At 43.4% G+C, this 15,109-nt stretch overlaps 2 protein-coding genes across 2 annotated transcripts in view; one reads left to right on the top strand and one right to left on the bottom strand.

Annotated features, from left to right (window-relative positions):
- The first annotated feature begins 2,136 nt into the window (after positions 1–2,136).
- serp2 (stress-associated endoplasmic reticulum protein family member 2) lies at positions 2,137–7,729 on the top strand. The gene is made up of 3 exons (XM_080478711.1): positions 2,137–2,352; positions 4,478–4,550; positions 5,576–7,729. Exons 1-3 carry the CDS (start codon positions 2,269–2,271, stop codon positions 5,614–5,616), a joined length of 198 nt encoding a protein of 65 aa, XP_080334837.1. The 5' UTR covers positions 2,137–2,268; the 3' UTR covers positions 5,617–7,729.
- A 198-nt stretch (positions 7,730–7,927) lies between these two features.
- LOC308118964 (TSC22 domain family protein 1-like) overlaps positions 7,928–15,109 on the bottom strand; it is a gene marked incomplete at its 5' end in the record, with an annotated part of 28,070 nt that continues 20,888 nt past the window's right edge. Inside the window, 2 exons of the mRNA XM_080478700.1 lie at positions 7,928–9,542; positions 10,640–10,691. Of these exons, the coding sequence (XP_080334826.1) occupies positions 9,273–9,542; positions 10,640–10,691 (322 nt within the window). The 3' untranslated portion in view covers positions 7,928–9,272. The remainder of the gene's footprint in view (positions 9,543–10,639; positions 10,692–15,109) is intronic.

Below are 15,109 nucleotides of genomic sequence, written 5' to 3'. Positions count from 1 at the left end.
TGTCAGGCTGAACTGTGCATTCATTGATACCTGGGAGGTGGGAATGTTCCCACTTTGCAAAGATAAAGAGAAAGTGGGAGGTTTCAGAGAGCTTATAGAAGTGCCTCTCGTATCACTCAATGTGGCAGCAGTTAAATGAATGCGCTATGTGCATGTATGATTTATCCTAATCATATTTCATCATTCACTCACGTGCACTAATAACACCACTTCAGTCAATTACGTCTCCTGTTTGATGGACAAGTTCCTCAGTCTTCTTTTCGGCACGCTGACAGCAGAAACGATGCGGCACCACTGGAGACGGCCATGTTTATTATTGTCATGTGAAAACTGGAACATGATGCCTTCCTGTATAATCATCCCAGTTCCCAGCTGCATGAATGCGGCTTCAGCATTGAGAGACTGTTTGTTTTCCAGTCAGATTGTCTGGAGCTAAATGATGTTTCATTACCGCAAACAAGCATTGTATTGTTGTTCTCATCATAACAAGGTCATATTCTTACAGTTTATTCCTTTTTTATTTTTGGGTTCTTTCTGTAATTGTTGTTGTTGTTATTCCTCGTGTGTTTGGGTCTCATGGGTTTGGACATTTTTCTCACCTTCTGTCATGACAAGATAATAATTAAACCTATCTGAGCTGCACAGAAATTCCAGACATGGAAACAAAGAGAAATGTCTGAAAAAGAGAGCTACAATCCATCAAACAAAGAGGTCTTCTATGCTCAAACATTCCAACATGTGAAATTTATTGTGAACTCGGTAACTTAGAAGTTACATAAAATTGCTCATAAGAACTGAGCCGCTCCTATCTCTTGGTGGAAACTTTTGGCCTTTATCTTTATTTCCGGGGATTTTGCATTGGGCTTACCTGCCGGAAGTCAGAATATTTCATTTCTATTCTATTTGGGTGGAATTTGAAAGATCTCCTACCTTCTTTTGTGTGTGTGTTGACCTTGGCTGTGTGAGGGGAAAGCCTTTGCATGGCAAGCCCAGATTTTCAGGGAGGGGGTATTTTCCAGTACACGCACAAAGGCCTATTTCTTCTTTCATTTATACATTTTGCACTGATACTTTAGGATAGCTGCATCCTTCATAGCTTACGAAGCACTTTCCATAAGTTAATGATTTTACAGGTAATGGTATGAAGCACTTTCAAACTAGAAATCAATTGAAATACTATAGAAGTGACTAATAAGCATGTTTTTATTGACTAAGCTGCACAGAATACTTTTTTGCAGCTTTCCAACACTTTAAGTATATTCTGTCCACAAAAGGCTGTTTTCTCTAAACTAGTGACAACATAAGATTTAGTTATTTATTTATTCTAATTTTGCAGTGAAACTCGAAAAGAGAGCAATCATTTTGATGCTGTTTTTTGATTTAGCGTGCAAAACAGGGATCAACTCCATCACAGATTTTTTATTTATTTTTGTATCATTGATTGTCAAAAGGAATATTGTAAGGCATTATAGAATTATGTTGAACAACGTCTGAAAAGCCTATCTGAATTTGGTTATTGAGAGATATTATCTTAACAAACACACTTGCATTCCTATTCATCCAGGAAATACAAGGTTAATTTATTTTTATAGCATCAATCAGGCAAGTCAGACAGCCAGCCAGTGCAGCGATTTAAGCTCAGGTGGAACGTATATTTTGAATAAACTAAAATGATAAGGCATCTTTGAGTAAACTTGAAGTATCATAAACATCTGGAGGCCAGGACAAGTGTCCTCTTCGTTCTGCGACGCAACATGCTGTCGCTTACTTTCTTAGTTTATTTCATTCGATTAAATTTCAGTTTACATGATGTCTAAAATGTTTTTCAATACATTTCCACCCTCTTTTACTGAAAGTAATCTAAATAAAAAGCAAATGAACTGTCTCCAGGTGCGTGCAGGAGCGACTGTGAAGCGCAACAACAGTAATCATACAACTTTCGGTTAAGACTTTCAAGGTAAAAAATGATTACTAACACAGGTCGCTAAAAGAATAAGAAAAGCTAACAAAGTGAGTATTATAAATAACTTATATGCCTTATTCAATGTACTTAGTTGTTTTTGGTTGTTTCTGGCGTGTTGTGGACGTGACACATCGCCTTGTGAAAACGCGCGTGCTGTTGTTTTGAAAGTCGACTGGTCGCGTTTCCGGCGCCACCGTTCTCCCAGCTCGACGCAGGTTGTGCCGTCGTCAGCCTGCAGCATCAGAAAATAAGGAGGATAAACAGGCTCGGCGCTTGAACCCGGGGATCGACCGTCGTCCTGGAAGATGGTGGCGAAGCAGAGGATCCGCATGGCCAACGAGAAACACAGCAAGAACATCACTCAGAGAGGAAACGTGGCCAAGACGCTGGTGAGGACTGCCAGATGCCAGCATGACATTAGCCCAGATAGGTGACGTTCATCCCGGGGTGAGGATGAGGAGGATGAGGGGGAGGAGGAGGAGGAGGAGGAGGAGGATGGAGAGGAGGGGACCACCTGGCAGCGAGACCCGCACAGATCCGGCTGACATATGTTCAGTGTGGATCTATGTGATCCAGATGTACTGGAGTCAGTCTGGATTCTCTCTGCTCTTCATCGCCCTCCTCATGCAGCCCAACTTCACCTCACTTCACCGAGACAGTGGCAGAAAAAAAAACAAAAAACACATGCACAAAGTGTAGATCGCCATCATGTGAGAGGAAAACCAGGGTACCTGAAGGAAAGCAAACAGAGAGAACATGCAAACCACCACCCTGGTAACAAGACTAACATGTCCAAGCCGGTCACACGTTCTCTAACTTCCACATCACCAGAGAGACTGTTAATGCACAGCTGCAATATAATTCCTTTCATTGTCATTGAGGGAAACGTCGCTCTAGCAGATGGGGGCTCTTCTCCTTCTCCAGTGTAGGAACCCCTATAGGAACTGCTGCATGTTCTCCCTGTGCCGCTGCGGTTTCCTCTCACAGCCTGGTGACTCTGGGATCACCAGTAAGGGTGAATGTGAGTGTTTGTGAGGGTCCGTCTCTCCGTGTCTGTCCTGTGGTGGACTGGACCCGGTGATGGTGGACCCTGCTGGGATCAGCTCCTGCTCCCTTTAATGGCACAAACAGTCTGGAGATGTTGAGAGGTTTTTTTCCTCCATAACAGCATCAGCAAAGATTATAAAGTATTTTATTTGTAAATAGTTTCCATTCGTCTTATAGACTCATTCCTGAAGTGTTTCTTAGTTTGTTCTGTGACTTTATGAGTTCTAAGTTTCCGAGGAGCAATCACAGGTTGAACCTTTTGAAATATGTGTTAGGCTTCATTATCATCATCTTCATCTTCAACATGAGGACAAACGGCAGCAGTAAAATTACAACATTGGTGACATTTCTATACTGAAAACATACCATAGTATACTAAACATGATTTATTTATATCATATCATAGTTATAACTGTATTTCAGCCTGGAATGTCCATTGGAAATGTAACATGGAGCTCAAAATGATCTCCTCATTGATGCAGTATGAAAAACTCCCAGTCTCATTTCAATAGTTAAAAAATTATGAACACGATTCAACAAAATGCTGATTAATATTGTTTTGACTCTGGTTTATTATTGGGGTATGATGCAGTACACACACACGGCTTGATTTTAATTCAGGTGTTTCAATCATTTGAAAGTAAAACTTAACTTAATGTTTCTTCTTTTACTTCCTTACTTGTAGATTGGTATTGTGAGGGACGCGTCTCTCTTTATCATTATGAAACATTTGAAATCAAAACAGCAGAAATATATCAAATTGAACTCTGCAAACTCTTGTGTTCTTATTGACTGATGAAATAATAATCTATCAGCTGATTGAAGCTGAAGTGTGTTGTTGGGAATACCTTCAGGTTTGATCACAGCTCATCCCTATGAACCTTTTATTGATTTATTTATTATTTTTACGACTTAAATCCGGCCGCTGACCAAACAAGGTTCCTTTTAATAGCTTGAAAAACATTTTCCACCCGTCCTCCTCAGGTATTGTCTGAATTGCACCGTCACCGACGGTGAAAGCTCACAAACATGTTGCGTATACAAACAGGTGATCTCATCCGCAAGCTGCATAAATCCTCCCGAGCTGCGGCGTGAAAGAAAGAAAGAAACCCCCTCCCCCCCCCCAACCTGCTAACTCTGCACCTGTGGGGTTATAATTACACGCCGCGGTTCACAAAGTTGTGATTGTGGACAACTTCTGATGGGAAGCGGACTCATCTGGAGTTTTCCAGCTCCGGGAAAAACAAGATTAGTGGCGAGTCGAGGTTTCAGCCGATCGGCGAAGGCAGAAGCACCTGAGCCGTGGTGAAGACCAGAAAGCTCTGGGATGATATATATATATATATATATATATATATATATATATATATATATATATAGTTTTTCCTTTTACTGCGTTAGCGTCATACATGTTTGTAAGGTTGTAATACACAGTATGTGTGTGTGTGTGTGTTTCTCCCCTCGCAGCGACCACAAGAGGAGAAGTACCCTGTGGGTCCCTGGCTGCTCGCCCTCTTTGTGTTTGTTGTGTGTGGATCAGGTACATCCTCTGTCTTTCTACCTTCATGTGAGCTTGTTATGTTGTTGTGGAAAATCTTCCTCTCAATTTTTTATTGGGATGAAAAAAAAGAGTAATGCAGAAAATTAAACCAGACAGATTCCCTCAGTACCCACCTGTACCATTTATTATTTCTTCTTTGTGTGTGTGTGTGTGTGTGTGTGTGTGTGTGTGTGTGTGTGTGTGTGTGTGTGTGTGTGTGTGTGTGTGTGTGTGTGTGTGTGTGTGTGTGTGTGTGTGTGTGTGTGTGTGTGTGTGTGTGTGTGTGTGTGTGTGTGTGTGTGTGTGTGTGTGTGTGTGTGAGAAACGCAGGACATGTAATCATGCCTTCATGTTTCCAAAGCACTTCAGACATAATTATTTAAAATTCTCGGTTTAAAGGCTCTTATAACTCCAAGAATAGGTTTGAACACTGGAAACGCACGTCTTAAAACTACATTCTTTTCACTATTAGATCAGAAAACCAACAACGTGGGGAGATTTATCAGTTCCACAAAACGCAAAGTCATTCTGTGCACCTTTCAGAAATAACGGCGACTTGAGGAGCGAGATCAAAATGGATCTTCCTATGGACCCGATTTGAATTGTGATTACTCCTAAAATACGGTCAAATCGACCTCAGATTTGGTAAAAATGTTTCAGTCCCGCAGCAGCAGAGAATATTTGGCCATGTTCCACATGTTCATCCCGCAAATGCATGTTCTTTACAAATGTGACACCATTAAAAAGTGAAGTGAGCTTGCTTTCCAGTGTGAAACATTTATTGCTGAAGACACATTACGACGACGCAGAAATAAATCAAAGCGTACGCGCAAGCTTACTTCTCATACGAAGGTCAAAGGATGAACGGATTCCTTAGTTTCATTACTTTTAATGTGAGAGCGAATGTCTTTTTGTCCCTGATAAACTGAGTTTACAGACATTGTCCTTCACTGAAGATGCTCTAAATACGTATATATATTTAACAAAAACGATGAGTCAGCGTGTGTCTCTTCATGTCTCCTCAGCCATATTTCAGATCATCCAGAGTATCCGTATGGGGATGTGATTCACGAGGAGCCTCCGGACCCCCCCGTCCCCCTCCCCATGCCCTCCCTGAGCCTGGCTGGCCCGCCGCCTTGCACACTCATGGACCCCCTCCACGCCCCCGCCCCCACCACCCCCACCCCCAGAGGACCAGAGACACAAACCAGACCTCAGAGAGAGACAATTCCCCCGAAACAGCACCGTCACCCCCCCCTCCTCCCTCCATCAACGTTTACAGTGTAACGGTCGGTGGTACTGACAGCTTTTCTATGGACAGTCTGAAACCACACCGGCTGGAGACCATGTGTGTGTCCTTATTTACTCAGCACCTGTGTGTGTGTGTGTGTGTGTGTGTGTGTGTGTGTGTGTGTGTGTGTGTGTGTGTGTGTGTGTGTGTGTGTGTGTGTGTGTGTGTGTGTGTGTGTGTGTGTGTGTGTGTGTGTGTGTGTGTGTGTGTGTGTGTGTGTGTGTGTGTGTGTGTGTGTGTGTGTGTGTGTGTGTGTGTGTGTGTGAAGATGTGAGACTGTGCAGCCAGTGATCCCTGCTAACAATGTGCCATATATACCCTGTCGGTCCCACTGTTTGGTTCGTGCTGTGTGAGAAGGATGTTTGTTTGTTTTTTTTGTTTTTTTTAAATAAATGTTGACCATTTAGCGAGCGCCCACTCTGGATCGTGCTTTCACAGACTCGCTCACATTCACTCGCTCCACGTCCTGCTGACGTGCTTCACCGGTGGGTGGGTTGGTGCAAAGAGGTCCAGTTTTATGGATCTTCAGGAGAAAATAGCAGCTGCGTTTAATAAAGTAACCCTAACTTAGTATGTCCTGTAGTTTCACGTGGGTTATGAGAGAAATCCAAAATGGCATCTTGGTGCCCAACAGAAAGCAGTGGATTCATTAAATCTAATGCTGCTCAAAACGGGGGCAAGCGGTGATGAAGTCTTGGCAGGAGGTTGCAGATTTGTTCCAGTCTGATTGTCACGCTCGGTCACGATAAGAGCTGCTGTCTTTTTTTCTTTTTTTTTTTTTGTGAGTTTTCACATCATGACACAAAAACAAAAGTAGGTCTTTCTTATAAAGCAACGTGTTTCTTTTTTTGGAACATTTCATCATGGAAACACTTAAACCTCACTTTAGGGAACCTTTTAAAGTAACCGATGTGTTTGTCTAGTGAATACAAGAAGTGGTCCGGTCCCACTGTGTACGAACACAACACAGCTCGGTGTGTGTGTGTGTGTGTGTGTGTGTGTGTGTGTGTCTGGGATCCAACGAGCCAGCAGTGAAGAAGTTGGTTAAAAGCAGGTATGGGCCAGAGAGGGATTTTACTTTTTAATTTGGTTTCCCACACGCTGAAACTGTGCTGTTTCCCAGGGACAGAGGCTATTTCCAGCACTGAGTGGGATTACTGTGGGATTCAAACAGTCGTTTGAGAATAACAAAACAGAACCAACCCGACTATATTAAGGTGTAGTTCAGCCGTCGGAGAGAAGTCTCCTAAAGAAAGCCCTCTTATAGAAGCACTGCATAGAAGCGCCTGTAAATGTGTGATTTCAAAGTAATATCCATCGACTGTGCGGTGATACGATGCCCTGCAGACATGTTTTGCTCGTGGGGTGTGCCGAATGACAAACTAATACTGAGGGAGGATTTGCAGTGTTTTTCCGTTTGTAATCAATTCATCTTTTCTGACACAGACTTGACATATTTGGAGTTTTTCTGGGTGTATGTAGCCATTTATGATCTTTTTTGTCTTTTCATGATTTTGGAGTTGTTTTATCTCTGTCATTTTGCAATTATATATTGATACTTTGCTTTTATTCTATGTGGATTTACAGTATTACATCTCTAACATAACTTTGGGGTCATTTTGTGTCGTTATTCTGTCTTAGTATTTGTATTGCATCATTCTGCAGATGTCTCATTTCGTTGATTTACAGATTTTCTAGTCCTTTTTTTTTTTTTTCTTGTGCACTTTGTTGCGTCCTTTGTTTTAGGTTTTGGTCCTTTGTATTTGCGGTGTCCGTTTTGTCACTTGAATGCTCTCTTGTCCTCTGACGGTCTTAATTAAAAGAGTAATGACTTTATATGAAACAATGAAAAATGTGGAAACTTTCAAATAAATCAAGACAGAATCTCATGTTTGCAGCGAAGGTGCATCCGCAACTGTATAGGAGGAGGAAAGACAGTGACCAGGTGGTTAATTCTTCCTTAAGCATGTTTATTGAGAGTTGTGAAGTGCAGCTGTCAAGTGCAATTGTGGGTACGTATGTTACAATATCTTGTCCGGTCTTTGCGGAAACATGCACAGAACATGAGCATACAACTGATACACAGAATGAAAAAGAAAGAACATCTCCAGAGTTTGTATATGTGTTTTTTTTTTTTTCTTCACGGTTGAGTTTTTTTCAGATATTGTTCATCTAAAAGTACTTCACTGTCAAAAAAGAAAAGTAAAAAAAAAAAAAGTGCAATACTCCAGAAATAGAAAGAGCCAGAGCGAGAAATGATTTTACAGTTTGAGTTACTGTTGCAGTAAGGAGTCTGGGACATTGTTGTTGGCTGTGTGTTGTCAGTTAAATAACCTACACTTCTACCCATCCGCAGTCCTGAAAATACAGCATTAAAAATAGATGAGACAGACTGGGCACTTTTCTTGCTCATCTGCATCAATCTGTGTGACCTAGATAGCCTCTGTTGTTCGTCCACCTCTCCTCACTATTTTACATGGTACTTACACTATACAGAAATATACATCCTCCTCTGCCCATCAAACTTTTAGAAAACAAGAAAAAAAATAAAAAATAAACAAAAAAAAACAACTGAAATGCAGCTTAGCCCAGCATCCCAACCCTGTCGAGTAAGGTTTAAAGTACATGCCACCGCAGGGTTGAGGAAAACAGCAATGATGAGCTTTGTCGAGGGCAACATGAGGCGTATGAATGTGAAATACTGAAAATAGAATATCGTCATCTCCATAAGAAACCGCGGTTTGTTCATCTTGTCAACCCACAGTTGAAGTAACATCATCATTGCTGCCAAGCGTTGTTCAAAATAACCCCCCACCACCCCCCCACCCCAGACACCCCCCATTCCAGATGGGGACTTCGTTGTGATAATAATTGCTCACATTCTTTATTTGTCACTCTGAAAAGGCTTATTTCTCTCTCATTCCCAGAGTCTCAGCCCGGGACTTTCAGGCTGTAGCCTCAAGAGAGAAACGGTTTTATTTACATCATTCAGCTAAATAAGTAACAACCGGTACAATCCTGCACATCCTACTACTCCAACATCATCGTCAGTAAAATCGACATCACTTAAAATCCAGACACAGGCACAGTGATATTTTTTTTTTTATTCTATAGGTAATTATATCATCGCCACTGGTGAACCGTTTTGTTTCTTCTTGGTAAGACATTCTAGTTGATGACCAAGGGCTTTTTTTGGCAAATGTTTGACGATTCTCTTCTCCGAAGAACCCCCCCCCCCCTCCCGTACAGAATGTCAAGATTGTCACCCTCCGGCATGGCGCCGCTCGCCCCGCTCGCTGCCTCCTTCTGAGATAAATATGTGCAAATTCTTGTCTTAACAGCGAAACCTCCCGTTGGAGAAGGCAAAATTTGGCTCTGCCCCTTCAGCAGAACTCAGAAACTGTCAGTCAGCCTCTTCTGCGCAGGCCGGGCTACGCCGAGGGTCCAGAGCTATGCGAGGGGGGCTGGGGGAGAGTGGCGTTGCTGGGGGGTCCCGGCGTGGCCGCCGTCGGGGCAGCAGGGGGAGACCCGGTCTGAACCTGGGCCTGGAACTGGGCCATTTGTTCTGGGCTGGCCAGTGTCTTCAGCAGCGTGTTCTCCTGCTCCAGCTGGGAGTTGCGCTCGATCAGCTCCTTGATCTGCTCCTTGAGGACCTCCACCTCCTCACGCACAGCATACATGAGGTGGCTCTTCACCAGGTCCTGGAACAGACAGAGTATGTTTAAGACTCCAGGAGTTCATGGTGACACAAATGGACGGAAGTCGGATGAGATTTTTCCAAAAAGTGTGTAAGCAATGCAAATAATTGTTAAACTTGCATCCTCAAGTCACTGTTGCCTTGACCCTTGAGCAGTGTCCACTGCAAGTTAATCTCAGAAAAGACGCCAGGCGACATGATGTCAACAGCTAATCCATCTCATCCTGGCTTCCAAGCAGCACGATGTAAATCAAGTCCAAGAACGTTCAGAAAACACAAAGTTTGGCTTCAATAAACGTTTAGCTAATCCAAAAAACTAAAACAAATTACTTTGCAAAACGTGCTGAATTAGCAGCAATTGGGGTCTTTTGGCTGATATTCATGAGTCATCCTCATACTCTGTTTAAGGTTTAGTTTGGTCATTGAGGGCTAAACAAGGTAAGAAGGAACTAAATAAATTCAACTGCAGCACCAGAATATTTGTGGAAATGATGTAGCTGAAATAACCACCTGAAAACAAACGTGCAGCAAAATAGACTAAAACAAGTGACTCTTCCCAGCTTTAAAAACAATAAAAGGAAGTGGGGTGAGCCGTTAGAAAATTCTACATCTCCGTTATTTCAACTTTATTTGAAATGAAACCGGGACGCTACGCCATCACGCGACCCACGTTTAAGGGTCGGCCAATCAGAGGCCAGGATATTTTTAACCGGGCGTGTGAGCCTGCAGTTTGCCTAGCAACCGACCTGACACTAACAACAGAAACCGTGAGACACCAAACAAAAAGCCCGCAGGCTTTACCGGGGAAAACGTGACGAATCCCCCAAAAATGTTCCTATTAATACAAGCTGGGGAACAGATTTGCTGCTGATACCATCAATAAATGATAATAAACGCATCGTGATATTGTCCCAAGCTGGACTCGGGTTTTTTTTTTAGGTGGTAACGGTCAAAGCACTTTCACTTCAGAAACAAAAGTGAAGTTAGAACACGAATGGCGTGGCTGTTCTCATTGAGAGGACAACACACAGTGATGCTCGTGAGCCGGTAGTCTAATTCCAACATGTGTTCGGAGGACTGAAACAAAGGAGGACAACTCACCATGGCTTGTTCAATCTTGTTGTCGATGGCCACGACGCTGGCTCCCGACGAGCTGCAAGAGAGGAGATGAGAATTTAAATCCTGCCCCATAACCAGGTGGAGGAGAGGGGGAGGAAAGCAGCTGCCCCTCTCCGGGGTTTCGGTGCTGACTGCTAACGGCTCGCTGACGGCGTTAGAACCGGCCCGCGCTGGCCGGACACGCGCTGCACCGCAGCGAGTCCGTGCACAAGCGGCAGAGCCGCGGCTCCGGAGCACAATGTGGATCATTTTCCATTTTACCTATTGTCGAGCTGGACGGGCGAGCTCTCCGCGCTCAACAACGACGACAAAAACGAGATGGAGAAATTTCTCAGCTGGCAGACGCCGAGATCCATGGCCAAGTTGTAGCAGGGCGGATTCATGCTGTTCATGGTTCCCGGTGATCAACACCGACTCGGTCCTGACTCTGCCGCCGCACAGAGACACATGGGAGTCCCGCTAAAAGAGGCTGTGCACCGACCGCAGCGGCACAGATACAGTCCAAGGTCAGCTCATCTCGGAGAGAACGCTCAAATCTGCGGCTCGGGACGAGCGCGCATAATTTATCCTGCGACAGCGCGTGGCGCCGCGCCCGGATTGGTCCGCGAGGAGCCCGTGTGAATAATCCATGCAGGCCCGCCCCCACCTGCAGCTCAGCTGACACTCATCTGCATAACATATGCAGGGAGGAGGTGGATGGAACCGGGGAGAACCGGATGGCAAAGAAAGAAGAAAGAGCTCCAGGACTGGAAAACGGGCGGGGAAGGCTGACATTTAGGACTGGTGAATTACTGCGACAGGACATATTAATCACAGCAGAGGTGTCGGAGACCAATGCTGCAGGAATTCAACACCAATAGTAACTTTAGAGTTTGATCCTCAGACATCTCTTGTGTCTTCCAACTCGACAGAAGTCAGGGGAACCAAAACTTGTGTTATTGTCCTATATAGTGTGATTATACTGTACTATACACACCGGATGTTACAGTGACACAAAAAAATATGATCTGTATTTATAAGGGTAAAAGTTAAAGCGCTGATCTCACTATAATGGAACAATATTCCACTTCAAGTCTAGTTTAGAAGTCTGTGTCTTCAGTGTCCATGTTTTCCCTTTGTCCCATATGTCGCCTTTCTCCTGAGATTCTGCCCACAGCCCCAAAACATGTTTGAGGATAAGTGGTAGCTCTGAGTGTGTCTGTCTCTCTGGTGACCTGTCCAGCGTCCAGGCTGTAACGTGCCTTCACCCACACTCAGCTGGCTTCAGATACAGTGCCCTGGTATAGGAGATGGATGAATGCACAAGACATAAGACTGTACCCTAACATCAACAACAGAAAACAACATTGTCGAAACTCAGCTAAGTGTGAACCAGATAGTACTGGTAGTATAAAGTAATATTTAGCGCATCCCAATTTATCTATCAGGCTTTGGAGTCTATTCAAATGATGTAAACATGTTTACTGTATTTTAATCGCTGATCTTTATGTGCATAACAGACTTTTACAAGCTAATAACTTCTATATACATATATATCTAAACAACCCATCTGGGGATGTTGAAATTTGTAAAACAGCCCACCACGGTATTGCAGCTATAATTATACGACCCAGACAAGTGTGCCTAAGATGTTATTATTCCCCTAAAAAGAGACCAACATTCAGTACTACCTATTAAAACTCACATGACATAGAAAAAAAATTGGTCTGGATTACTGTACACTATAAGGTCAACATAAGTCATACAACTTGCAAGTATTGGTACATCATCAACGACATGGCTTGTCTCCCAAGTTTTATCAACAGAAAAAGGACGGGTAGGTAATAATAACTATCTTGTATAAGCATATGTTGCCTCCGTGTGGCCAAGTGTTGTACTGCAGAACTGAGAAGCCACGTTCAGTGAAGGAATCCCAGTTTAAAAAGAAAGAAAAGACTTTAACAGTTTAGGTAAACACTGTAATTTACATTCACTGTTAAACTATCAGCTAGAAGTGTCACATGTGAGACTGTAAACATAAACTATAAGCATCTGGATATCTGTCAACACATTTGACAAAATAGCCCTGAGCCATTTCTCAAAGTTGTTTTTTTTTTTACACGGTTTTCAGGCAAATGCACTTTCTCTCTGCGTATTTCAAATATTAATCTATTATTGTATCCATGCTGACTCAAACATTATCACACCCCAATACGCCCACACAACAATTAATATATGGGAGTATCTTAGTCCCACGGATGCACCTAAACCAACTCCTCCACAGAGAAATTTCTCTCAGACGTCCACAAAACAACACCCTCTCCCACACCTCCCTACGCTCTGTGAAAGTCACACTCACACATTCCACGCACACCCAAAACCTTGAAATGCTCGTGCACACTGTGTAGGCCGGACAATGGCGATATTCAGACTCGTACGAGCCTCATTTCGAAAGCTCACATTGAGACAGGCCAGGTCAAACCCTGAAGTCAGATACACATCAGTAACACAATACTTTCAGGGCGTGAGATCAGCAGCCAGATTGTTGTGCATGCCCCCCTCCAGTGAAATAGGATTGAAAAAGTTCATTTAGAACATGATAATAGACCTGCAGATTAAATGAATGAACCTTCAAAGTCATTTAAGGGCCACATGTCACATTTGAAATATTTGTTTATGCCATGTTTACGTATGACGAGGAGAGGCTCAAACGTAACCTCCTGTGCTGATGTCGGCCTCCGTTCACCTCGAATATCAGCCAGACCTATAAAGCACTTATCAAGAAGTTAGCCTTGTAAATAAGACGGGTTAAGCCGCGCTCATCTCTTCCAGTTTGGTCTTTGACTGGAAGGAGGGTTGAGCCAATTATACACACCCAAATAGCCAGTACGAGTAGCTCTGGAGTAAACCCACGTGTAAATACTGTCAGAGTAGTCCGTTTCCTGTGGCGTCTGGCCAGGGAATAGATTGGATGCTGTTTCCAAGAAAAGGGTCCTTTATAAAGCTCCGTGACGAGAACAAGACTTACATGTTAAAGCACTGGAAGACTTCAGACAGCCATTACCTTCTACGTCTGATTGAGATGTGTAATAAGCAAGATTGGAACTAAACACATCAAATGTGCCAATATAAAGATCCACACAGTCAGTCATTTTTTAGACCGGCCATATATGGTCAAGATTGTACAGAAATAGATGTTGAATGTGATATTTTGATTTACACGGATTTGAGCATATCTTGTTTTTATAAAAAGCGTACTCGGTGACATGGCGAATTCCTGCGATACTTCATGAAGTATCCTTTATACACAAAATTTTAAATATCTGGGCAATAAGAGATTGTTTTGGAAGACTTTCCTTTAAGACAAAGTAGCCATGTGACACAGTGAAGTAACTTATGAGCACAACGACCCAACTAATAATAAACTCAGAATTGGCTCATTCATTGTCTACAATGAAAGCAGAACCACAGCAGGACAGCTGCACTGGGCCATGTCAACACTGCACAGATGCACCGAACATGCAACCGTGTTTTCTAGTTTTAACATTTTTACCTTTCTCACAGAAGTTTTGTTGACGAAAACATCAAACTCAGCCCTCCTCTAAAGTGGTCCTCACAAAATCAGTCACATAAAGAAGCGGAGAAAACGAGCTGAAAGGCTTTTCTTGCAAAGCAAACCTACTTGGGGCTGCTATGTATATATACTGCTGCAGAAACAGGATCTGGTCCAGTGAAATGATGCACCAGATGGACACGTGATGGCAAAATGTAGAAAAAGTTGACGAAATATGGACGAACAACGTAAAGAGAAATACGCTGTGGGATCTATTACTCATCGCCATCTGGAGATATGAGTAAAACGCATGCATTCACACACCAGATGTACTTAAATGTCTACGCATTTCTACACTGGACTGCCCTTCAACACCCCCTACCCACACTGTATTCATTATTCGTACTAGATTTGGGGGGAAAAAAAGAAAGAAAGGCGTAGACGCTAAGGGAACCCCTGAAGCCATACATGTGTGCACAGAAAGGACAATATAGCGCCGCAGCCTTTTGTTAGCAGCTGCTGTAGTGATTGGCTCAGGCAGTGCTACAGTGATCCGGCTCCTTGGGGAATCCCTCTCTCTCTTTTACCTTTTGAGATGCTGCTCCAGCTCCCAGAACAAAAGCTTCATTGCCATCTCGTCATGGCCCTGCACTCGTATTCCACGCACTCTCATGGAGCCGTCTGGCAGCGGGAGCGCACACGCTCCAAAGTGCCACAGCAGTATGTCCCGCAAGTCTTTGTTTGGGGGTCTCCGACAGCCCTCGCTTCTTCTTGAACGGAGTCAACAGACCTGGGGACGAGCCTGTGTGTGCATTAAAGCTGGCAGCGGCACAGTGAATCACACTCGGCGTGCCAGGTTACGATGATTGCATGAGTGTGCTCCTCATCTTTCCCTCGGTGTCATCCATTTGTGTTTTGAA

This window comes from Lipophrys pholis, assembly GCF_963383615.2.
Source record: "Lipophrys pholis genome assembly, chromosome: 13".
NCBI classification, from domain to species: Eukaryota; Metazoa; Chordata; class Actinopteri; order Blenniiformes; family Blenniidae; genus Lipophrys; species Lipophrys pholis.
This window is presented reverse-complemented; position numbering and strand designations above follow the sequence as displayed.